Source organism: Barbus barbus, assembly GCF_936440315.1.
Source record: "Barbus barbus genome assembly, chromosome: 39".
Taxonomy (NCBI): domain Eukaryota; kingdom Metazoa; phylum Chordata; class Actinopteri; order Cypriniformes; family Cyprinidae; genus Barbus; species Barbus barbus.
Genome location: NC_136717.1, coordinates 23,846,412 through 23,871,386, shown reverse-complemented (window position 1 = coordinate 23,871,386; position 24,975 = coordinate 23,846,412). Strand labels below are relative to the sequence as shown.

The 24,975-nt window shown below is 36.3% G+C and overlaps 3 protein-coding genes across 4 annotated transcripts in view; 1 reads left to right on the top strand and 2 right to left on the bottom strand.

The window, feature by feature from the left end:
• ano2b (anoctamin 2b) overlaps positions 1-5,067 on the bottom strand; it is a 35,137-nt gene extending 30,070 nt beyond the window's left edge. The window contains exons 1-4 of the mRNA XM_079398847.1: positions 4,979-5,067; positions 4,337-4,494; positions 3,683-3,721; positions 3,029-3,364 (exon numbers count right to left, since the gene is read on the bottom strand). Of these exons, the coding sequence (XP_079254973.1) occupies positions 3,029-3,364; positions 3,683-3,721; positions 4,337-4,494; positions 4,979-5,009 (564 nt within the window). The 5' untranslated portion in view covers positions 5,010-5,067. The remainder of the gene's footprint in view (positions 1-3,028; positions 3,365-3,682; positions 3,722-4,336; positions 4,495-4,978) is intronic.
• A 3,804-nt stretch (positions 5,068-8,871) lies between these two features.
• cd9b (CD9 molecule b) lies at positions 8,872-16,871 on the top strand. Of its 2 annotated transcripts, none has more exons than XM_079398740.1 (8): positions 8,872-9,261; positions 13,144-13,246; positions 14,978-15,075; positions 15,207-15,281; positions 15,790-15,891; positions 16,004-16,093; positions 16,178-16,261; positions 16,369-16,870. In XM_079398740.1, exons 1-8 carry the CDS (start codon positions 9,184-9,186, stop codon positions 16,432-16,434), a joined length of 696 nt encoding a protein of 231 aa, XP_079254866.1. In that variant the 5' UTR covers positions 8,872-9,183; the 3' UTR covers positions 16,435-16,870. The 2 variants fall into 2 exon arrangements, with proteins under 2 accessions (XP_079254866.1, XP_079254867.1); XM_079398741.1 differs by lacking the exon at positions 8,872-9,261 and adding an exon at positions 11,398-11,572 and having other exon boundaries at positions 16,369-16,871.
• A 345-nt stretch (positions 16,872-17,216) lies between these two features.
• Positions 17,217-18,433, bottom strand: smkr1 (small lysine rich protein 1; the record flags this gene model as incomplete). Its single annotated transcript, XM_079399858.1, has 2 exons — positions 17,217-17,474; positions 18,401-18,433. The coding sequence occupies 2 exons, from the start codon at positions 18,431-18,433 to the stop codon at positions 17,217-17,219; spliced, it is 291 nt and encodes a 96-aa protein (XP_079255984.1).
• Between the last annotated feature and the right edge of the window lie 6,542 nt (positions 18,434-24,975).

Here is a 24,975-nt window from a genome sequence, read left to right as displayed (position 1 = left end):
TATATATTACATAAACTTGGGGGGTATGGAAATGATCTCTTTTTGCAAGTTGTAGCCATGAAACCTAACACTGAAGCTGCGCCGTGCACATACAGAGATGACAGTAACCGTATCTGTCTGGCATTGGTCAGACATGCCATCTAGAGAAGCATGTGTTAAGAAGAAAGGAAGATGAAACTGAAAGAGACATTGAGATGAGAGTGATGAGACAGAAAGAGATGATGGAAACCTGAGGACATCCTCACCGTCCCCTGAGTTCCAACACCACAGGTGTTTTTTCTCTGCCCCCTCCACACACACACACACACACACACACACACACACACACACAGGAGAGATAAAAATAACATGTGGATCTGAGAAGGTTAATTAGGATAAGATATTCCAATTAGTATTTCATCTCAGCAGGGTAAGGCAATTAGGTCGATTTGAGCACAGTCTGAGCGGGAGCCATTGCTACAGAAACCAGCTGCGACTGACATTTGAGGGGCTCCCGAAGAACCGTGAGCGGAAACGGTTCTTCATGGCAGGTTGAACCCTGTCTTTGACATTTGGTATAACTAACTCAAGCAAAGAGTTGAGAAACAACTCCTCTGAAGGGATACAATCCTAAGAATCCATGGCTTACATCAGTGATGCAACCTCTAGCTTCAGACTCAAACTTAAGTCACACTTAAATAGTTTGACTTGAGACTCGACTCCAAACTAAAGACTTGTCAACAGACTTCAGCTCCACAAGAAGACATTGTTCAGATAAAAGGGAGTCTCTTTCGCATGCCTAACTCTTGTGAGATCTTGTGAGATTTCAACATGGTAACTTAAACTGGTTTAATGCCCTAAAACGTAAAGAAAATAATAATGAGAGAAGCACTGGCATCTACTTTAGAAAATGCTTGCATATCTGAAATGATGCTACATAAAGCATTATAGAAAAATTCAAATATATAATGTTAAATGTAGGTTTAGCATAGTTTGGCTTGAGGGAAAACACATCCTAGTTACCATAGTTACCCATTCATTTACTATTCAGAAAATGAGAAGAAATTTTCTGTTGAATAGATTTATAAATTACTCAAATTAGCCTGCAATATATAAAAAATGAGACTGAAAATGAGACAAGATGTAGCTTGATTTGGACTCCACCTCAAGGGCATGAGGCTAGACTCTACGTCAGAGACTTGCGAACATGATGATGGTTCACTTATTGTTCACTAGATGTGTTATCAGCAATGATGCTGATAACACATCTAAAGAGGATAAGAATGCTGAATCTTTAATAAACTGTCTGTTAATGCATCATGCATGAATATTCACACCACTGAGAAACGCGCACTACTTAAACCCTAAAATAGACAGGTTGTTTCGCCATGGACCCCTACTGTGAAAAAAGCTCTCTCACCACATCGTCCCTCAGATTTTTGTTGTTTTTAGGCTTGTTTTTTATTGCCACCATAGAAAGCCAATGTTATCCATCAGACCAGGGCTATTAAGACAAACAAACACAGGTAACACAGCCACTGAAACACGATACCAGCAGCAGCGACGTCCCCTTGAGCATTGAAGATATTCAAAACAAAACTTCACTCTCTATAAAGTCAATCCACCAGGCACCTCATGCATGAAACAATAAACCAAAACTAGACTATTCTAGAAAGCCTGAAGTTATTTGAGATAGCATTTCCGCCAGAGTGATAGTAAACTGTAACGATGTGTAGAGATAAGAGGAACACGCCAGGTGAGATGTGGTTCTAAGGTGTGACTTGACCCGCTGTCCCTGTTCAGACTGTCTTCAATCAAACTTCACTTACCGGCTGAATAATTCAGAGCATCTGACTGCAGGCATTTGTAGCGGTCACAGAGCATACCTCGAAAACACAGGCCGGGGCAATATATCATGTAATGACTGTGATCAGACAAAGCAGGAGAAGACTGTTGAATTAAGGTTCAGTGATCACGATAATGATGATGATGATGAAAGCCATCATGACAAAGCGTGTCACTGCAGGCACATCTTGCCACCTTACTAGGCTTTCCATGAGGAAACGATGCTTTGGAGTGCATTGGTTAATACCTGTTTTTAAATGCATGATGCATGATAAAAACACCTCAGATTAAGATGATTAAGTCCAAGTTCAAAAAGGGGGAATCTATCATTTACAACAATGACAAATAGCAAAGCGTTAAATTTAGAGCAGAAATTTGGTCCCTTTCAGGATAGGGTACAGTTAACTCAGTGTGCTGTCAAAGGCTGGTTCACAGTCTTTCTGAGAGAGAGTAGACAATCACTACTATTACCAGCCTGATAATCTTACTTGGCTTCACACCACAAGCATTCACAGTCTAATCACCCTACAGATGCAGTACAAAATGATCACAAAGATGCACAATAACAAAGTTTTTTCTGCTATTGTCAACAAGAGAGTTTTTCATTAGACAAGAATGCATGTCAGTTAGTTTTTGAAGTAAGGAGAGTTCACCTGATTCCCCAGATACGATATAAAAACAAGCTCACTAGCAACAGATGAAGAAGAGTTCATTTGGGACCATTAATAATACCACACAAATACAGTCCAATTACTCCATAATGGGCCATCTTTAAGAGTAATGGCTTATATAACAAAACAATGATACATGGATGATTCCCAAGTTGGTCTGATGCCCTGTGAAATGGTAACTCTATCCAATACTAGGCTGCGTAGTACGACTTGGAATGACTGACTAGCTCATAATTCACGCACACATGCACTATTAAGTAAACAGTCTTCATGAAAACCAATTTTCACGGTCAAGATTATTTCCTAAAATTTCTAGGATATGAATAGAAGTGGGCACTCTTACTGATATTGTTTTTGACAAGGCACGACTCAACTGATCTAAAGTGACAGCTTTCTGTAAAATCAACACCAGATGTGGCCCTTACAAAGATCAAAAATGCAATTAGATGCATCTGGCTAAAGCAAAATCAGTTCATTCTCAAATGATGGAATGTAAAACCCACACAAATAAGATCTAGTCAGCTTCTACTCACCTCTTTATCACGCTCAATTTCCAGCCCAGCATTCTTTAAATTACCCTCGAACTCCTCCCGGATCACGATTTTTTCCCCATCGGCGGGGTCCGGGGGTCCAACGTCCACCACCACCTCCACAGGTTCATCCTTCCCTCCCTCTGGGTCTTTTTCCTCTACTCCTAAAGGATAACTACCATTAGAGATGGTGGACAGTCTGTGTTGACTAGGAGACCCCCTGACAGAGGAGCGTTTTCGGTAGTGGTACACCAGCACATAGTCCACTTTCCTTCGGCCGTCAGCAAAGTACAGCCGTGTGCGAGGGTCCTGGTCCATGTCCATCAGGTTATTGGCCACCTGAACAGGTGAGAGGAGAATACAATATACCCAGGCTCAGTGTGCATCAGCAGTGTGCGTGCATATCAAATTCAACTCAGGAGAAAGGGGGGAGGGAGTATGGTGAGGATAGATGTAGGTCAGACTATTGCTTCTTAATTTGGCTGCTCTCAATATACTTCAATTTAGATTGAAAGTGTAAAGGCAATAGCCACTTTTCATTGATGCCATTATTTCTGGGTTATCCTTCATTCAAGTTACTGGCTGTAGATCTAATGCTAACCTGTTTGAGTATTGTAGCTAGTAGTACTAATCTCGAGAAATCAACAGCATACTCACGTGTATCTTGTTGTCACTTGTCTGCAGCATGTTGTCACACTTAAATAAAAACACAAAAACAATAAGAAACAGCAACAGTTCCTCGGCGTTCCTGGTAAATCAGATGTCACCCTACAGAGACGCCACCATCCATCGTTCCCTCTGTTTATCCATCGAACTCGCAAAGCATGAAATCCATCCGTCTGTCTGATTTTGGCACCGTTTACTGGGAAGCGCAAAGCTTTGCTTCACGCACAACAGAACGCATCTCCACAGAAACTTCTGATTTGTCCCTGACTAATTATCCCTGGAGGAATACCTGCGCGTCTCCAAGCGCCGGAGCGCATCATTAGGCGTTCGCGTGTGCGTAAAGATGGAGTCGCCAGCAGGTTCAAGACCCAAAAAGAAGAAAAAATACATCCGCTAACATCCGTTTATTGCATCGCAAATCTCTAGCTAAGTGGCCCCTTGAGCACAATATGCTTACTCCCCTTAAATGAAGAAAATTTGTAAAGTAGCCTAAATTAAGACAAAAATATATATATTTTTAGCTGTTGATTGAGCAACACATAACATAAATTATAACAGAAGTTATAATTTTAAAAATATTATATCGCCGAATAATAAATAATGTTTAGGCTACTTTACTTGCTACATATTTAGCAGGCTACTCACATGATGCCAAGACTCTTCAATGAAATCAAATGGATCATCAAATGTGCGGCTGATGGAGTTCATGACTTCAATTTCAGATACTTCCGTTAAATCACTGCAGATAGAGGAGGACTCACTCAAGGCAGTGCTGACTCCATTCAGAACACAGTTATTCACCTCTGTTGATGGAAACGGTAAGGTTTTAATAGCAATTAACATCCATACATTTAACATTTGTATTAATCTTTCTCCAAAAATGTGACTACACAGGGTGAAGGCCCTTCGCTTTGATCACACATAGCAAAAAAAAAAAAAAAAGCAATGAATTTGCATAAACAATATTCAACACCACTAACATGAACAATTTGCCATATTTTTATTCAAAACAAAATATTGATTGTAACATCTAAATATGTCATAAATATGTATAATTTAACGTCATATAAATGTCACCTACACAGGAACTAAATCATTAAATATTATTAATCATCATACATGTGGATGTACAGTTTACTGTTGCCAACAGCATGTTGTTATACGGACATAGCACAACCATTTTGTTTAATGCGTCTGGTACAGTTTATAACTAAAGTCAGGAGTTTTTAAAGCGCTGTCAACACTTGTATAGCCAATTATCTGTCAACAGGTTTTGTCATGACTTACCTACATACGAACAGGATTTATTTACAGCCATGTTGCCGGTGAGCTGAAGCGCAACCAGGTATGGGACTCTTGGAGGCTGTGAAGGCGTAAAATCCTCTCCAGGCTTTGGCCAGGCTTAATTTAATACCATGACTGCTGGAGAGAGAGAGGGCTTATGATTGTGCCAAACTTTAACTCATTTCCAGGACCTTCTGTCACGGGTGAACAAAGCCCTTGTCATCCAGGTCCACCAGAAATGGACCCATTAAATACTGAGAGACCTATTAAAAACTGAAGCAGATTCTGTGGAAATGTTAAAGACGTTATTGGAGTCTTTATTTTGTCTGACAGCATCATTAGGATGATGCACCTGCCCCATTCACTGCAATTAATTCACACACTAAAATATTAGGCCAAATAGCCTTTATCCCAGCAAACAGGAAATGTTCTCAGAACTCTCTCTCAAAGTTATGAAAAAAATATAGCACGGAGGTTCATTAAAATGTTCTACCTATGTTTTGATAAAATTCCCATTAAGTTAAAACAATTCTTGCTTAAGAGAACATTCAGTGAAGGAACATTCCATTTTAGAATTTTCCAAACATTGTTACTTTTGATTAATCTCTAAAGATTCTAAAGTAATTACATCTAAAAAATGTTAGACAAACATCCAACTAAAATGTTTCAGAAAAAAAAAATTCCATGAACAATGTATTAATAATATTTTTGTGCTATCGTGTTCAGAACATTATTAAAGATCAGATAATTGTGAACAAACGTCCTACTAACATTACTGGAAGAATGTTTGTTCATAACTTGCCAAAACACTAGCCAAAGCACTGAGAATGTTCATGCTTCCTGGAAAGTTATCTGGTCTTTAAAAAGGTTATTAAAATGTTAGCACAAAAACATTATTTATACATCATTCATGGAACGGTTTTCTAAAACATTGTAGTTTTTTACATTCAAAAATAACATTTTACCTTAATAGGAACATTGGCAAAATATGATTAGAGCATATTTCTGTTAGCTGATATGTGATACAGAACATCAGAAGCCCAGTAAAACATACATTTGAACACACAATTACCATGATTTTCATGTTGCCACGTTACGTTCTATATCTAGGTCTATAGGAGCTCTACACATTCAGATCAGTGAGGAGACGTGGACTTTCCTCCATTCAGAAGCGGCGCTTATACCCCTCACCAGCTCACCCACACAACTGCTCTCGATTTGCTTGATTTCCTCTTGGAAAAAAAGAATGGGGAGTATGTCACGTTTAACTCTTCAAAAGCCTGCCCGTTAAATCACATAGTTCTGGAGGGTACATTTGGGATAGATTTGGCCCACTGGAAAGGTAGGGATTTGCACTGTAAAGGCATGTTTCTAATATGCAGGCTATGTTTTATCTTAATCCATGTTCTATACATATGGTGGGAGGTTAAGGCAATGTATTGATGAAAGTCAACAGTGCAACAGGCAAACCAACTTATATACAATCAATTAATAACAGAATCATCTAAAGGGGTTTGGGGATGTGGATATGATGCAACATTAGCACGCTCTATTTTAGCAGTGTGTGCCCTCATGTGGTCAACAATCAACATTGCAACCTAACTATCGCTCATATGCCTAAAAAATACCAATGGTATGTTCCTACCCTTCTCAAACATTGAACATTCTGAGAACCACAAGAGGGCGCCATTAACACAGCATCATTACCCACCACTAGCCTCCAATGTCCCAAACTCAAAAGAGCACTTTTTTTTTCTTTCAAAACTGTCTTTGTGCCACTATGAATACAGAGTTGTTTTAAAGAGAGGTCCTTTCACAAAAGGCCTCAAACTGACCCTTGTTTTCCTTTTCCCTTCTCGTTAAACCTGTTGAATTTCAAATCCAGCTGAGGAAATGTCAAGAAACTTCTTGAACATGATAAATATCACCACAAAAGATGATATTTTCGAAGAATGTTGGTAACCAAACTGTTTCCGTTCCCAATGGCTTCTGTTGTATTTTGTGTCCATACATTGAAAGTCAATGGGAAAGAAAACTGATTAGTTACCAACATTCTTTAAAACATCTTTTGCCTTCCACTGAAAGAGAAGTCATGAGAATGACATGAGGATGAGCAAATGGTAACAGATTTTTATATATATATATATATATATATATATACTTTTGGTAGTAGTGCGAAAGATCATGCACTAGACTAAAAAATATGCAATAGGTTTTCTCAGCAAAAGAGGATGTTTAGATATACCATGACGCAGATATGATTTGCCTAAATGTCATTTCTTTGCTCAGTGTTTGAAAATGTGGAAATATGTGCACACAATCCATGAAACCTACATGCATGAAATAGCAGTTTAAAAACAAATCTGATTTTAGTGTTTACAAAACCAGACGTTGTTCACCCAGTAACCTCTCTCAAAATGAAATTCAAACAGGTCTTGTGTCTGGAATTACTTATCTGGAATGTCATACCTAAATGATTAACCTCCATTTGTGAGCAGAGGCCTGTGATGCTGAGGTGAGAAACATTGCGACTCAGTTCTATGCCATCTGCCTTGTTGACGGCTTTGTGAAGTAAATAGAATTTCACGTCATTCCATAATATATGATATTCCTTCGAGTCCCTGGCAGTATGATTGACAGTCATTGTTTTGCGGTTGCTAAGGGTGACATGCATCACAGACGGAGATGGACGGGTGTCACAACACTGGGGGATGAAGAAGTGTGCTGCTCTGACCGTGACAATGGGCTCCATTCATCTGCAACGAAATTGTCATCCTGACTGTACTCGCCTCTCCGCAGAGCCAGCACCACCAGCTTTAGGAAAAATCAATCAAAGCAAAGAACTTCTATAATTAGACAAGAGGACAGACTCTGTAAACAGAGCAGAAAATGTTCAGTGTGGAAGCAACCATGAGTAATCATTGCATAAGGTAGCAGTGCATGTTAATTATCCGCATTATCTGTGTTTTCTGCAAATGCCACATGTGTGGTGCAATGCTTTGATACATTTGACTTAAACTGTGAGTTTTGAGGATTATTGAAGAGGAAACCACAACTAAGTGTTTGGGCCATGACTAACTGATGTGGCATGTGATGTTGACATCCTGTTAACATCCGTTAGATCATATCTTTATCTGCTGTGCTCTTATCTGACATTTAAGGTGAAATTTTGACACATTTCTCATTTATAGTCTGTTAATTGCTGTAAAGTGGGTTCAAGAAGAAAGCTGTATCAATTACTTTTTAGTAAAAATGGCATCAGAGAATTTTTCTCAATACACCAGTCTTATAAGGAGAAATTATATGCATAGACCCTACATTTCCTAAATAAGGATATCAAAACAGGACTTTTTTTTGTTATGTGAACATTAAGGGACATTCCATTTGAGCATTTTGCAAACATTATGAAGACCTTACTTTTGAATGTTCTCTAAATATTCTGAAATGTTGTGAGTTCCAAGATTTAAAAAATGTTAGACAAACGTTAAACTAAGACGTTAGAAAAAAAAAACATGAATGATGTACACATAATGTTTTTGTGCTACATTTTAAAGACAGAAAACTTTGAATGGATACTCTATTAAACTGGAATAACTTTGAGTGAACAGAAGTTCTGAGAATGTTATTATCTAGGATTTTGCAACATAAACAAACATCACCTTTTATCAAATATCACTGATTATATTATTATTGCAGATCTGCTTATTTGTTAGTGTTGTAACATTTGAAGAACTAGTTTTGCAGTTTTTGTTGAGCTGATTAAGGTGACAACCACTGACACTTGAAAATACAGTGTGAAATGTGACAGAGAGGTGCAAAGTGCATCTCGTCTCTGATCACAAGACGAGGCATCTTGTGCTGCAGTCTGTGAAAGAGCCACACAGTCTAAAACAAGCACACAAAACAAGAGAGAGAGGACAATTTTAGCATGTTATTCTCCAAATGCCATTAGGCTATCTTTCTTTTTTGAGTAGGCTAAATACAAATGCATTCCCTGATAATCACTTCATAACATAAGGTGGTCATCAATAATAAAGAAGGACTGAGCTTCTCCCTTTCTCACATGAGAGGTGGGAGTCACTTCCCCTGAGGGCAGCAGCATTGAGCCACAGACGAGCAACACAAGGACAGACACAGACCTTTGGGAATTTAAACATCTGAGAACAAGTCTTCTGTTGCTGTGTATTTGATTTAGAAATTGGGTTTACATGATGCCTAAGTCAGGTCTGTCCAGTGGAGAGCAATGCATCAAATACCTCATATTCGTCTTTAATTTCATATTTTGGGTGAGTTTAACACCAGTTCACTCCTAAATGTTTATTTATTGTGGGAAAAAAGTGTACATGTGTGACATAATGTCTACTTGCTATTCTGCCTAAACAGCTAGTCTTTTAATTTGGATTTTAGACAAACTTCTAAAAAATACTTTTAAAATTTGCTACAAATATACGATGTTAAATGCTGATATCTGATTTGCTGAATTGATTTGTTCTCTGTGGCGTTTCGAAAAGCGCTGTCTCCTACTATGGAGAAGGCACAACTCATTAATATTAATTACGTAACGTATTGTACGGCGTCTGGATTGGTGAGATTGGTATATGATCGCAATTGCGTTGATCTGTTGACGAATTCATTTGTTTATAACACTCCCCTAGCTAACTTATTCGTTAAAAAACTAAAAAGCACTTGATTGTTATTCGAAATAAAAATGCGAATCGACTCATGCATATTAATTAGGCTACGTGAGCGTCAGCACGCCCTGATTAATATTCATGAGGTAAGACTTCGCCATAGTGTGATTCAAAATATCGCGTTATGTTCAGCAAAACTAAAGACAAAACACATAACTTTCTATTAACTCTATTCTTCGAGAGAGATTTTGTCCTAACGTTATATGTAGTCCACATAGTGGGGGAATAGAAATGTATATAAATAATCTATATTAGCACTAACAGGTTTGGTTGAACATTTTGAATATAGAGAAAGCAAATACTTCCCCTGATTCAGCTAGAAAACTTTAAACTAAGTGTGTTTACTTTGATTCACATAATCTGATACCCCGTGGGTTCATCTCAGAAATGGGACTGCCGAGATTTGTCCACACCTAAAAAAGCCCCGTAAAATAATAGGGACTTTATTGAACCTTTAGACAAAATCTTAAAAAGATGTGTTTGTCTTTTATGTTTTTTTTGTTTTGTTTTTTTAATATCACATTTAATACATCAGGGCCCGGTTTCACGGACAGGGTTTAGACTAAACCAGGATTAGGCCATAGTTCAATTAGGACTTTTAAGTAATTTTTATTAACATACCTTAGAAAAAACATTACTAGTGTGCATCTTGAGACAAAACAAAGCCATTGATATGTTTTAAGATCAGTCAGTGCAAGTTTATTTGAGTTGAAACAGCTCAGAATTACATTTTAGTCTGGGACTAGTCTTAAGCCTTGTCTGTGAAACCGGGTGTTAGTGTTTATGGCCCATATAATATGATACAGGAGAATATGGAGCCTGATATTTATATTGGCAAAAATATGAAATTCGAATAGCTTGTAATGATCTCTATAGCAACAATATAGCGCACTACTTATATAAAATGCATGTAAATATCAGTTGTCCCTTTATATCTCCCAATAATATGTTTTAGTAAGATGATATATAAATATATTTGATCAATTTAATGCATGATGATTGAGAGATGTGCAAAAATGTTCCCCAGAAGCCTTATCGTATTGTATTTGATACTTACATTTTAACAGGATTAAAAAAAAAAAAAAAGATGGATAATCAAGTAAACCAAAGTTGCTTCAATCCTATGTTAACAATAAGTTAACATTAATCAAGATTTCACAACAAGATGTGTACCACAACCTAAAAATGAGCCTCTTTTTAGAATAAAAACTCAAGCTATGAACAATTAGAGGGCAGAAGATTGTGTACAGGATGCAACAGGTTTTCAGCACAACTTTGATAAAAGCTGATTATTTGGAGGCCTTATAAAATAATGCATGACGTATGACACAGCAGGCCTCATAGGGTGATGTTCGGTCTTCTCCCTGACCTCTGTCTCTAACTCGTCTGTTCGCTTTAAGAGTGAAAAGGTGTTAAGCAAAGGGACAATAGCTGTGTTCTGACTTCCCAGTGTTCCTGAGAGACAGCTCGAGTTACATGAAAATTTAAACCTGATCAGCTTGTGTTGATCCAGTTTTGGCAACTAAAGTGCCGTGTGGATCTTTAATACTTTTTATACTCCATTTATATACTACTAAAGTGTGTTAGCTCTTTTTTCCACCTGACAAAGTGGCAGGTAACCTTTTTTCTGCTATCTTCCTCTACACTTTCCTGTGACACAAAAATCTAAAGTGGTTTTGCCCCTCCTCCTGTTTCTTCTGACAAAGGCCAGGTAGGAGGGTGCGGCTTGCTGGGATCTTTCTATTTTTTTTTCACTCCCTCTGTTTTTTAAGGTTGAAAACAAGCACGTTTCAGGTGCTCAGTATCGGGTGTTTTCTCTTGAAACTACGCTTACTTTTTAGCCATGGCAGCAGGTGGACTTCAGTGTATCAAATACTTGCTCTTTATCTTCAACTTCATCTTCTGGGTAGGTGTTTTTACATCAATACATGAGCACATGTTAATTCAACTGTATGTTTGTTGAGTAAAAAGGGAACATAGTCACACAGAAATGTAAATGTGGGTTGAATGTGATGTGATGAGGGTATATAAGTTTTTAGTTGCTTGTTTACATGCCATACTTTGTGTTTGTGTGCTTAATTATCTATATTTGATGTAATGTATGACAAACTTGACCCTTTGAGAGACAGGTTCTTAACATTTTGTGTATATAATTGTCACACTTGAATTAAGAAATTCTTGAAATGAGATTCTTGTTCACATGCCTTTTAAACAGAAACTGTGGTCAGTCTGTACATTTCTAAAACATACTATCTAGTTCTATTTTAGAACATGAAAGGATTAGTTGCTTGTGACCATTAACCACATTAACCACGTTTTATGTAAGCCTGTTGAAGTTTTACTTTTACTGTTGACTGAAAATGTGTTTGGAAAATGGTTTAGCTTGAATGTAAGATGTTTTAACCAACAAAAAAAAAAATTATGCACACATGTAGTTGCAGCCCACTAAATTTTAGAACAATGTCTGAAACATTTATCTTGTCTTAAAATGCTTTGAAATGGTGTCTTGGTATTTAGGCCTGGACTTAAGTTAGCTTTGTGGTGAGTGAACAAACTAGCAAACACTGAATCCACCCATCAGTAAATCCCATTGTGTGTGGATGGAAAAAGTCGGTATCACTTTGGGAATCTTTGAGGGACAAGCCTTCACACCCCTGGCAGTGAGTCACCGAGAGTCATATTTGTGACTGTGTTTTCCAAAACAGAAGTAAACTGGAGGATTGCTATGCAATTTTGTCGAGTGCCAGAGATTCTTGTGTGTATATGTGGGTTTTCGGTGTGATCTGGTTAAGCTAGTATGGTTTGTTTCTTAGTATTCATTGCGTCATTGGTCAAAGCACCTGTGGAAATGGACTGATCCATCCTTTGTGCAACTTTGTAGAAGGTTGAATGAGAATGAAAAGTTACACCAGCTTTTTTACATGCACAACAATGAAATATTAACTGTCTGTAGACTATCAAAATGATCTGTTTTGACTACAATCAAGTCTAAAGGTGTTTTTTTTTATTTTGTGTGTGGGCTGTTGGTTAAATTTTGCCTGTGAGAACGTGTAGGAACAAGAACGATTACAATCTAGTACATGTTACTCATTCATGGAAGCCACATTACAGTGTCCTGGGAATTGCTGGAGTTGGTCGAGACGAATTAGTTCATTCTGCATATTTTTGCACCGCTCTTTCTCAATATTTGCACTGGGGAAGTATGGTGTTGCTGTTGGAAGCAGGCTAGCAAGATTTTCAGGTTGGTCAGCTTTTTGTTGCCTTTGTACCACAAGGCTTGTAGGACGTCATTCTCTGAGGAAAAAGAGTGAAATACTTAGTTATGGGCCTGACTTCCTGTACACTCTGCCTTCGTAAATAATTCCACATTTGGCCTGCAGCCGTTTCCTCTGTGTGGTTGCTCAGTTTGCTGATGTCACTGTTGCTAAAACTAAACACAATCCCTAGATTTATTAAATCTTTTGTTTGTTTCCTCAGCTCGCAGGTTCAGGAGTTTTAGCTGTCGGTCTCTGGCTGCGTTTCGATGAAAGAACTAAAGGAATCTTCACTGGAGAAAATGCCCCGTCAGTGTTTCTCACAGGTGAGTTTGGCCTGGATTTTTGGGTTACCCTTCCTAAATCCTCAACTTCTCAGTGAATCAAAAAACCATCCTTATCTCCATAAACAATCGCATAGCTCCTTTTATCAGCTACGTGATCAGGTGTTTGTAAGTTGATGTTTGGTTATGAGGTATAATTGTGGCCATGGAAACCACCCACACCTATTTCCAGACACCAGACCATCTGTCATGTGAACGATGCGTCATGAACACTTTCAACATTTAGTAAATAAAAGGTGAATCAGAAGTTGTTCTAGCTTCTGTACAGATGATCAAAACTGAGATATAAAAATATAAACGCACCTCGCCTGTCAAAAGTTTGGAATAATTACAAAATAAGTCTCAGTGCAGTAATATTGTGAAAAATTATTAATTATAGTTTTCTATTGTAATATATTTTAAAATGTAAATTGTTCCTGTGATGCAAAGCTGAATTATCACAGTCTTCGGTGTCACACGATCCTTCAGAAATCATTCTAATTTGCTGCTTGATATATTTTTTGACCATATATAAATGCAGGCTTGTTGAGCGTGAGAGACTACTTCTTTTAAATCATTAAAAACAACACCCTGACTCAGTCATCGAACATTCACTGAACAATCGTGTTCTTAAATCGACACAAATAGCTTGACCACTACAAAAACATGTAACATTCAAAGCACTCGATCTATTCTTCTAGGCTGTGTTTGGTTTATGAAAAGCACAAAGACTGAATTCCTTGTTTCTGGCTTGTGTAGGAAGACCACAAAACAACCGGCTAAATGAACTTTAAACCGAAAACCAACCCCCTGATATAACATCCGTCAGTTTTTGAAGGGTGGAAACTGCCTAAATCTAGTGACAGGGTTGTTGGGTTTCTCTCTGCGTGTTTGTTTTTTAAGAGGCAGGTTTTTTGAGTTATAATGGCAGTGCTTGTTTTGGAGGAGGCTGTCTTTGGCCCACACGATGCCAGCTCTCTGCCCCTTCCCATCATCCCTCACAGAGCTGTCTTTCTCCTCCTCGCCAACAGAACCCGCATTGTTTGCTCCCTTCCCACCTCTTGTTTTGCCTGCTGTATTTTCCTTTCTGAAGAATTGTCAGAAGAATTCTCGCCTCCATCGATCCAGAAACACGATAAACTCGGCAGGCACGTGTCCGTGTGCTTTGAGTGACAGCAGGGCGTCCTAAAATGCCAAACATCCTAGTGACAGACAGTCCAGAAAAGCAGCTACATTCTTGAAAAAGGGGGTTTTGAAGAACCATTTTCAGTTCCCCAAAGAATATTTTAATGAACTGTTCTTAAAATAACCTTTTTTTTTAAAATGTATTTATTATTAGTGTGGAGAATATTTTGATATTGAGCAATTAAGTTTTTAAAGGTTCTTCATGGAACCATAGATTCTAATTATGAAATGTTCTTTTTAAGAGTGTGGTAGGGTGGGGTTTCATTGTTTCTATGGATACAGCACAATCCACTTGCGTGGAATTTTGTTTTGCATATCTTGCTTTGCATAGCTTATTCTGATAAAGTAGCTGAAAGGAAAAAGAATATAATTTATACATTGATGTTTTAGTCAGGTTTCATTTATTACAACCATACATTATTCCCATTTACACGAAATGCCCTTGATTTTCAAGTTTTTCTTTTTTTTTCAGATGAGAAGTAGAGGAATATTAAGACTAATGTAATGGTATAGGGAATTAATAAATGTTCTCTCTTTCTTGATCCATAGGGGTCTACATCCTCATTGTGGCAGGTGCCATCATGATGGTGGTCGGGTTCCTCGGCTGCTGTGGCGCTATCAGAGAATCAGCTTGCATGCTGGGACTGGTGAGTCCTCCAATATTCAATATTAAAACATTTGTATTGCTGATGTAGTTACACTGTTAAAAAAATAAAGGGTTTAGTTATTGCTGATGCCCTTGTTCACTTCACCTCTGACTTTTTCTTGCGCTCTCCAGTTCTTTATGTTCCTGCTCATCATTTTTGCTTTAGAGGTGGCCGCTGGTATCTGGGGATTGTCCAATCAGGAAAAGGTGGGTGATGTTCATTCTCCTGAGAGTCAAGTCACGTTTATTTATATAGTGCAGATTGTCAGAAATAAAAAGGAAGATGGCGGTGTTGTAAAATTTCAACAATAATAAAATGACTTTGATTTCAGTTATAAAACACTTAAGAGAAGACCGTTGTCTTTTAGGTCGAGTCAGTTCAGAGTTGATTTGATGGCAGTGTCAATGTTGCAAAGTTCATCACTTGTGAAGCAAAATTTCTAAAGCATTAAAACAGTGTCATTGTACAGATCAGATCAGAGTTCAACATTGATTCAATTCTGTTCAATAACTGTCAAAGTTGCAAAAGTCCCTCAGTAATGGAATGACTTTAAAGACGGCTCTGCCGAAGACAATAGTGTCATTATCCAATTCAGTTCTCATCCTTTAGCTTCAGTACATTTCTGAAAGTGAATTCTCTTTTAAGGCCGCTCTCATGATACTCCTTCACTTTCTCACAGTGTGACCTCTTCTTTCTTTCTGTCGTCCTTCCCAGATCGTGTCAGATCTCCAGCAGTTCTATGTGCAGACGTTCAATACCTACAAAGACACTAAACAGGAAGCACTGAGAGAAACTCTGCGAGCCATTCAGTACGGAGTAAGTGCTCAGTTTTATGGTTCATTCAAACCATAACATCAAAAACATTGAATGACTGGAGGGAATTAACATTTAAAGTTAATCCAGCTGAATATATTCTCTCTGTTTTTAGTTGGAGTGCTGTGGAACAACAGGAACGGCTTTTGATGGAGCAGCTGAGACCTGTCCCAAAAAGGAGGGATTGGAAATCTTAATCACAAAGGTAGAAACTCAATGAATAATGAATCTCTTCAGTTCAATGTGTTTTTCCATGGGCCAGTCGTTACCTCTTGTGTTTCTGCTCCAGAACTGCCCAGAAGCTATTAAGGAGATCTTCACCTCTAGGCTTCACGTGATTGGAGGAGTTGGGATTGGCATTGGTGTGGTCATGGTGAGGATATACTCATGCATCAGTGCATTTTCACCTAAGAAGCTTTTGACGCTTTCTCCTTGGGTCACACTGCTGTCAGATATTAACCGTGTCTCTTTCATGGGCAGATCTTCGGCATGATCTTCAGCATGCTGCTGTGCTGTGCCATCCGACGAACCCGGGACATCGTATGAGCTGCCATTACCACTGCAGCCTGTCTTCTGCTCTGTATTTATCCGTGTTTGTAAAGGTGTGAGCGTGTACGTGTTTGGAAAATCGCTCTGATAAACTTCTAACAAAGCCCAGCATTAGTCAAGCACTCTCAACTGTTACAGGTCATGCATATGTTTTGTAAAAAATAAATTGCGCTAGAGGCTGTTTTTAATTTCTTTGTTATTTCGACTAATGTTCATTTGCATCTTTGAATGTACTTGTAAGCTTCTGGCATTCTTTTGTAACGTTTTACGTGGCTTATTTTATGTATGGGTGTCTGGAGAGAGTAACACCTATACTGTAGTAAATTACCAATAAAGTTGAAAACTAATTGACTGAATGGTGGAGATCGTTTTTATTTTAAGAGAGCCTGATCTCTATCTTGACGAAGTAATAAACATGTATGTTCTGCACTGCCCTCTGGTGTTTGTCTGGTACACTAGCATGGCCAAACTTTTTTTGTTTTTAATTCCAAAACCTCTGCATTTAAGTTTATCACCTTATATAGAGTTTCAGAAAGCCAGTTGGAAGGTTTCAACATTTATTGGGTTGTAACCAGTTTTATATGATGGGATAAATAAATCAAAAATAGAGTGAGCTGAGAAAAATGCAACAATTTACAAATCCATTTTTGGCTAGAATGAATAAAATGGGCCACTTTATAATGCAACAACTGGCCGTTTAAAGAAGGGAAATAATCGAACAAATAAAATATTTGTGTTGATTATATTTACAGGTACTTTAATTGGCACAAAACTACATTTCATTTTTTGCTCTTATGTTTTTTGCCCTTTTTTCCTTTCTTCTTGGTGGCTCCAGTCCAGCCAAATCCTCTGAACTCCAAGCAGTCCACTGCATTATGGGAGATGTAGTAGATGTTCTCCATGGCAGCTGGACTCAGAATATCCACATCTGTCTTTGTGGATTTGGCACTGACAGACCTCTTCTTAGAAGAACGCTTTCTTTTGTTCTTTGCTGCAGGCTTGGCACTTTGAGATTTTGACTTTTTGGTACCTGAAGGCTATAAAGTGTATGGATTTTAGGAATGTATGCAAGAAATCTTCACAGATGTCAACCAGATGTTTCTCTTTCTGTCTTCTATGAAATTGAAAAGTGAATAGAAGTTAAACATTTCTTACCATTTTTTTAAGTCCCTTCCGCTCACACAATAGTTAGACGCTTGAATACACTGGGAAAACAAGTTTTTTTCAGAGAAACTGTGAACTGACCCTTGTCGATTCATGTGAAAATGCTTTCCTAAATTTTAATCTCATTTTGCAATCAGCTTTAACAGAAATTCTATCCAAATGCTGCCGTTCCTCTCCAATGTGTTCCTCATTTATGAGGTCTTTTGTTGTGTGCTGTTGTTTATCTAGGGTTGTCCTAGTGACGGGTCATGGGAGCTTTTACATGGGACTGGCTTTTCAGGTTGGACTGGGATCTTTTTCTTTTTTTTGCTGTGACCCCCCAGATGAACCTGCACTGTTTCAGTACATGTAAGAATAACCTGATGTCTGATCATATGCTAAGACTTTGTGATATTCACAAACTGAGAAATGGTGACCTTCCTGAATATTCTAATAACTAGAAAGAAAGAAAAAGTTAAATAAAACAATAGGGTAACTAAGAAATATATATATATATGTTTTTTTTTTTTATATATATATAAATTTGTACACAAAAACTTATAATTATTCAAATCTGTATATCTGGCAAACATACTGAAATATAGTAGGGTATTTTTGTAAAATGATTATATTATAGAAGTAATTACAAATGACTGTGATTGGTCGATTCAGACGATGCGCTGAGAAAAGTAACAGTTCCCAGGAGGAACAACAACAGCGAAAAACTGTATGACAATCTTGGAAGAGCTAAAAAGGTAGCCATGTCATACAAACGTTTTGAAAATTAGCACTAAAATTAGATATGCCGAGTTCTATGTACAGCGTATTTAGTCATCTCCATTGATTCACGCATTACGCATTTTTAGCTAAAGTTGGGAGTCTCCCTCTACGGGAGGAGCTCTGGTGTAATTCACACATCTCACCACAGGAGGGCGTTCATTTTGCGTTTCGCTGACTGCTTTTGTAATTTACAGAGCTAAGAATATTTTTATACTAATCAAAAGAGATGATTTAGCAAATGTAATCAACGTCTATTAATTTGCATGTTTTAAAAAATGTCATGAAATAGAACACAGTACAAGAAAGTCCTGCAATTCAATTTTTAATTGATAATGATATTAATTTACAGATTTTTTTTTAATAATAGAGATATTTTCTAAATATTTCTGATATTGAATAATCAATTTAGTACTTGTTTCCAGCAAATTATTTATAGCCTTTAGAAATAAGTTGTGGAAGTGTAATAAACACAGTTCATTGGATGTTCTGGTGTGTCTCTTTTAAGTGTTTCTGCTACTTTCCATGGATTCGAGAAGAAACTGTTGAACTTCTGATGTTGGTGCAGCGCTCTCAGAGGAAAACAGCTAGAAGAGACTGAAAGTCAACAGGATTCATCATCTGTGGTGCAGGTATCTGATTCAATAAAATACAAACAACCAGAAAAAGAAAAAACATTTGTGAGCATGTTTATATCAGGAGCATATATATATATATATATATATATATAGGTTTTGTAGTCATAGACTCATTCATGCTTTGTATTATCGTAAAAAAAATACATTTTATATCTGAGAAACTAATTATTATTGTTTAGCACGTTATTTAATTCTATTTTTGAACAGAGTAGGCTATTAATCATAAACATGTTCTAAACATACTTAGACTCGTAGCATTCATCATGTTACAATATACTCTATAATATACTCTAGAGCATGAAAACATCATCATGCCATAAGAAATTTAAATACAATGAATTGCCCATCATATTCACAATGTTTTACTGGATTTCAAACATTTTAGTCAGGAATTATAGCCATCCTGAACATCATGTATGATTTTATAGTATAAAAGATATGATTCTGCAGTCATAGACTCACGCATGCTTTGTACTATAAAAGGATATACTTCGTACTATAAAACATATATTTTATATCTAAGAACGAATTGTTATCGTTTAGCACGTTATTAAAATATATTTGTGAACAGATTATTAATAATAAACATGGTCTAAACATTCTTAGATGTGTAGCATTCATCGTGTTGTAGTTTGGGAACAACCCAACTAGTAATGTGTTCAAGTTTATGTCACAATAACACGTTAACTAATGCAAAACATAAACATTACTTACTCATCAGATCGATTTTGAGGGAAATCCAGCCTTTACTCGGCGCGTCTTCTTCCAGAACAGTAGCAGCGATGAACTCGTCACTGACGCTTTGTTTATGCTCCGCGCGCGCGGGTCACGTGGTTATTTACATGTGAACGCGAGGGGGCGGGATCTCATTAAAAATAATGAGTTAGACGAGACAGACTGAACATCGTGTTGGTTTCATACGGATTACTTCATCACAGAATATTTGTTTTCGATATGACTTACTTAATTTGAAAGAAGACACTTCATGCTTTCTATAGAGATAACTTTCATGTCTGTGTGTTGAGTATTCGCTGAGTTACACTTCATTTTAGTGACGCATTTCTGAAAACAGATCGCGGAGACGGAGAGGACCAAGTTTAGTGTTAGTGTTGTCACTTAAAGTGAGGTTCAGTTTACAACAAAATAAAAAGCACATTTTCCCTGAGGTGCAGTGGTTAAACATGAGACTTTAACTCATGAAGCTGCAATGCCATTGTGTTCAAATCCCACAGATGCACTGAATGTCTTTTACTCATCCTAAACCTACATTAAGATAAACGTAGAAACTGAATGACCATAAAAACAACGTCAGTGTAACATCACAGCTTCTATGGCTCAGTGGTTAAAGGATTCAATTTCAAACAAAGTCCTAGTTCAAACCCCACAACAAAATGTAATTATTCATTATTTAGAACAAATCTCTCAATTAAGGTCTGCTCAAAACGATAAAGAGATAAAGCTTTGTGTTTGAATCTGGGAGATCTGAGTTCAAGTCCCACTATTGCTTACTTTAAATCAATCTCATCCAATAAAGTCACTCAAATATCACAACACAATGTGAACTCCACCATGGTCTAGTGGATAAACACACATTATTGGAGGGTTAACCTGTGATGAAACCACACATCAAAAAAAGACTTTACAGGTACATCTACAAAAATTAGAATATCGTGAAAAAGTAAATTTTTTCTTGTAACATTTCAAAAAGGGAAACTTTCATATATTTTAGATTCATTACATGTAAAGTAAAACATTTCAAAAGTTTTTTGGTTTTAATTTTGAGGATTAGAGTTTACAGCTCATTAAAGTCAAAAATCAGTATCTCAGAATATTAGAATATTTACATTTGAGTTTTAATAAATTCAGGGTATCTCTTGTTCTTTGAAACCACAATAATGGAGAAGACTGCTGACTTGGCAATGGTCCAGAAGACGAACATTGACCCCCTCCATAAAGAGGGTCATTACTGGAAGGTGTGGCTGTTCACAGAGTGCTGTATCAAAGCATATTAAATGCAAAGTTGACTGGATTAATGCAATTAATCGTTTGACAGCACTACATTTCTACTAAAAGGCGATGTTCTTGTTTCATAGGAGAAATGATTTGATACCACAGTAACAGTGTATGTCTCTCCATATAACTGTTACTGTGGTATCAAATCATTTCTCCTATGAAACAAGAACATCGCCTTTTAGTAGAAATGTAGTGCTGTCAAACGATTAATCGCATCCAAAATTAAGGTTTTTGTTTACATAATATATGAGTGTGTACTGTGTATATTTATTATGTATATATATATATATATATATATATAAATACACACATACATGTATAAATTTAAGAAAAATGTTACATTTATATATTAAATCATTTATATGAATATAAATATATACATGTAAGTATTTTCTAAATATATGCTGTATATATGTCTTATAGTACTCACACATATATTATCAAGATTTATTTTTTTTATTTGTCACATACACAATACATACAGACTATAACCAGCAGTGAAATGTAAGTCAGGTCCGCTCCAAGGACAGTGCAATTATATAGAATACAAAAAACACCTTATTATGTAAAGAAAAACTTTATTTTGGATGCAATTAATTGTTTGACAGCACTAGAAATAATATCTTAGATCTCTAAGCTGAGTAAAAAACATGGCAGCTTAATGAATATATAACCTAATAGATATACTTCAAAATTGTTGCAGAAGAACTTGTGGTGAATTATGTGTATTACACTAATGCTATTATTTTTATTACACTATTTTTTTTTTTTCTACCCAAGCCAAAATAAAGCCTTTAATTTATTTTTGATTCAAAATTGTGTCTCTCTAGAACAGGACATAATGTTAGAATAATCTAAATTATGAGTATTCATTTTTATTTGTAAATATAGAAATTGCATAGGAACGAAATGGTTTTAAAAAAGGTAAATATACTTTATAAATTGGTCGTGAGAAATAACTTTTCAAACCTAGAAAATGCATTGCATATAAGTGTGTGAAGAGAACATTACCAAGCACTGGTTGTGCAGAAATTTGCCTAAAAGATGGCTTTTGGTTATAAACAAATGACAACTAATTCAACTCAAAACAACATATGTTTTTTTTTTTAGATGGGTGGAAAGCTGTTCATTATTATAGCTGTTAAAACATAAAAAAATACACCACATAAGGGTGACATCCTTCGATATTTGAATGCCTTAAGAATGACTTAACTTGTTTTTCAATCACATTCAATATTGCCAATTACATACCTTGGGTGACAATGGGACACATTCATGTTCAAAAATAAAGTTTAAGCATTATATATTAAAATGTTATGGTATTACATTGAATTTATTTAATAGGGGATTACAATCTTAATTTTCATTTACTTGTTAAACAGTTGGAATAAATAAATTAGAAAGCTGTATTTGTTTTCTTTTACAAATATTGTAAATTTGAAATAAAACATCTCATTAAAATGACAATTTCATTAAAATAACAGTAAATTATCCAGCATGTCAATTACATTTTCTTGCAGCCTTCTTTTTCTGGGAAACTTCCTGGAAGACTTTTCTATCTTTCTGAGTTTTCCAAGTCAGTGAGAAAGGTCTGCTAATGTGCAGCTTCTTCCCCATCTATGAGATGCAAATTAACGTAAATACAGAGAATCAATAGTAACCAACAGCCAGAAGATGTTTGCAGACAAATGCAGCTCATTGTTACTCCTGCCACTGCTCACCTCCGACGAGAGTTTATTCAGGGTTCTGGGATCATTTGGGTTGAACATGGGGTCGGTCTTCACCTCAATCCTCAACAGGACTTTACCACTTGTGTCTGAGCCCTGGTCAGGCTCTCCAGATGTGGAACGTCCCACTAAAGAGCAGTGTCGAAGATGTAAAATTAAATATTTATGTCTATATAATAAATCATTCCAATTATTTCTTATATTTATTCTTTTATATTTGCAATATATAATATTAAAATATTATATCAAATAATGTTACTTTAATATTCTCAAGCATACAAGTGTAAAATAAATTATAAACAAATCATAGGAAATAAGAGCAAAATCTCAACAATCAACATAATTTTTATTCACTGACAATATAGTTTGCACTACATTTAATGATATAAAACACATTAGCTTTAGAATTTAATATTACAAGACATTTTTAAATATGAATATTTGAATATTAAAATTAGAACCGTCAAACAGTTAATCACATCCAAAATAAGTTTTTTTTACATAATATATGTGTGTGGACTGTGTATATTTTATTATGTATATATAAATACACACCCATGCATGTATATATTTAAGAAAAAATATGTTGTTTATATATTAAATATATTTATATATAATATAAATTATATGAATATAAATATATACAAGTAAATATTTTCGAAATATATACTGTATGTGTGTATGCATAATAAATATGCACAGTACACACGTGATTAATTAATAACTCGTTTGACAGCACTAATTAAAATTGGATCGGCACTCACCCCTACAAATGACTCCAGCATCATGCATATGATCAAGGTTGTAGTGTTGCCAGTGATCTATGTTACACTGTATGAGTGAAGACTCAATCCCAACACAGTCAACAGAATCCATCCATACTGGACCAGATCCCTGTCCAAAATAAGCACCACCTTTTGCCTCTATAGCATCTCCACAGCCCAGTTCTCTGCAAACCACTGCAGCATCTGTTAGACTCCAGCCATCATCCGACACGGTTCCCCACTGACCATCATGAAGAACCTCCACTCGTCCGGAACAAATACTATTCCCATGCACCAGCCTGACTAATGGCGGGACTAATGGCCACACCGATGAAAAGAACAAAAACATAAAAAACATATGCATATGTTTTATTATACATATCTTATATAATGGTTATTTGTTGTTAATCTGTAGATTTACATTTCTTGGCATTACTTGTTTTGTGAACAGTGCTTTGGCAATATTGTATGCAAACACATTTAAGACAATAAAGCACTTTTTTAAAAAACTATCTTAGTCTACTTAATTTATTGATTTGGCATCCAGCAAAACCTTTTCAGATCTTTCTGTTAGCAATGCATCTGAGAATGTGCATTAATATTTTTTGGAGAATATGTTGTGCAAAAACAAATATTCCATTTATTCTTGAATAATGTTTTTTACTCATGAAAATGCATTACATAAAATAATATTATTTTAGTTGAGTTTTTAGGCTGTTTCGTCAAGCATGCAAGATAAATTATGAAACGAGCAAAGCGTCAATAATCAGATTATTTTTATTTACTGATTTATATAATGCAATATAGATTTGTTCATAATTATTTTAAAACACTAAATTCATTATTTTATCCAAAATGTGTGTGTGTATTATAATTGCCACTCATAAGAGCTTTTCAGATCTTTATATACAGATCTTTATCTGGGAAGGTGCACTAATCTGTTAAATGAATAAGTGCAAAGACAAATATTCTGTCTTTAGTCCCTCACATGTATGACACCTTCACTGAACATTGAAAAGAAGCTTCTCAAATGTATGAGCAAATAATGACACAATTTTGATTTAACTTTAACTTGAATTGACAATTTGCAACTCACGGCCACAAATGACTCCAGCATACTTGTCAAGACAGTTATGAGTTCCCCATCCCTGAAATGCACAGGTGCTCAGAGCTGCCTCTTCTCCAGTGCAGTTTACACGGTCCATCCATATTTGTCCTGGTGTAACTCCAAAATAAGCACTATATTGTTCAATGTTCCCACAGCCAAGCTCTTTACATACCACTGCTCCATCTGATGCACCCCAGTCATTATAACACACTGATCCCCATTTTTCATCATGGAGAATCTCCACTCTTCCATAACAAGCATCAGGGCCTTCTACCAGCCTCATAACAGCTGATCACCATGCAGAAGAAAACAAAAGAAACGGCAAGCCATTACTATCATACTGATTGTTGTTTACTTAAAAATTGCAA

What these genes read in the sequence shown, in the direction of transcription:
- cd9b (XM_079398740.1), top strand. Translation starts at nt 9,184, where the DNA reads ATGATGCCTAAGTCAGGTCTGTCCAGTGGAGAGCAATGCATCAAATAC. An exon ending in CCCGTCAGTGTTTCTCACAG is followed by an intron (nt 13,247 to 14,977) that starts GTGAGTTTGGCC and finishes CTTGATCCATAG; the next exon opens with GGGTCTACATCCTCATTGTG. An exon ending in GATTGTCCAATCAGGAAAAG is followed by an intron (nt 15,282 to 15,789) that starts GTGGGTGATGTT and finishes CGTCCTTCCCAG; the next exon opens with ATCGTGTCAGATCTCCAGCA.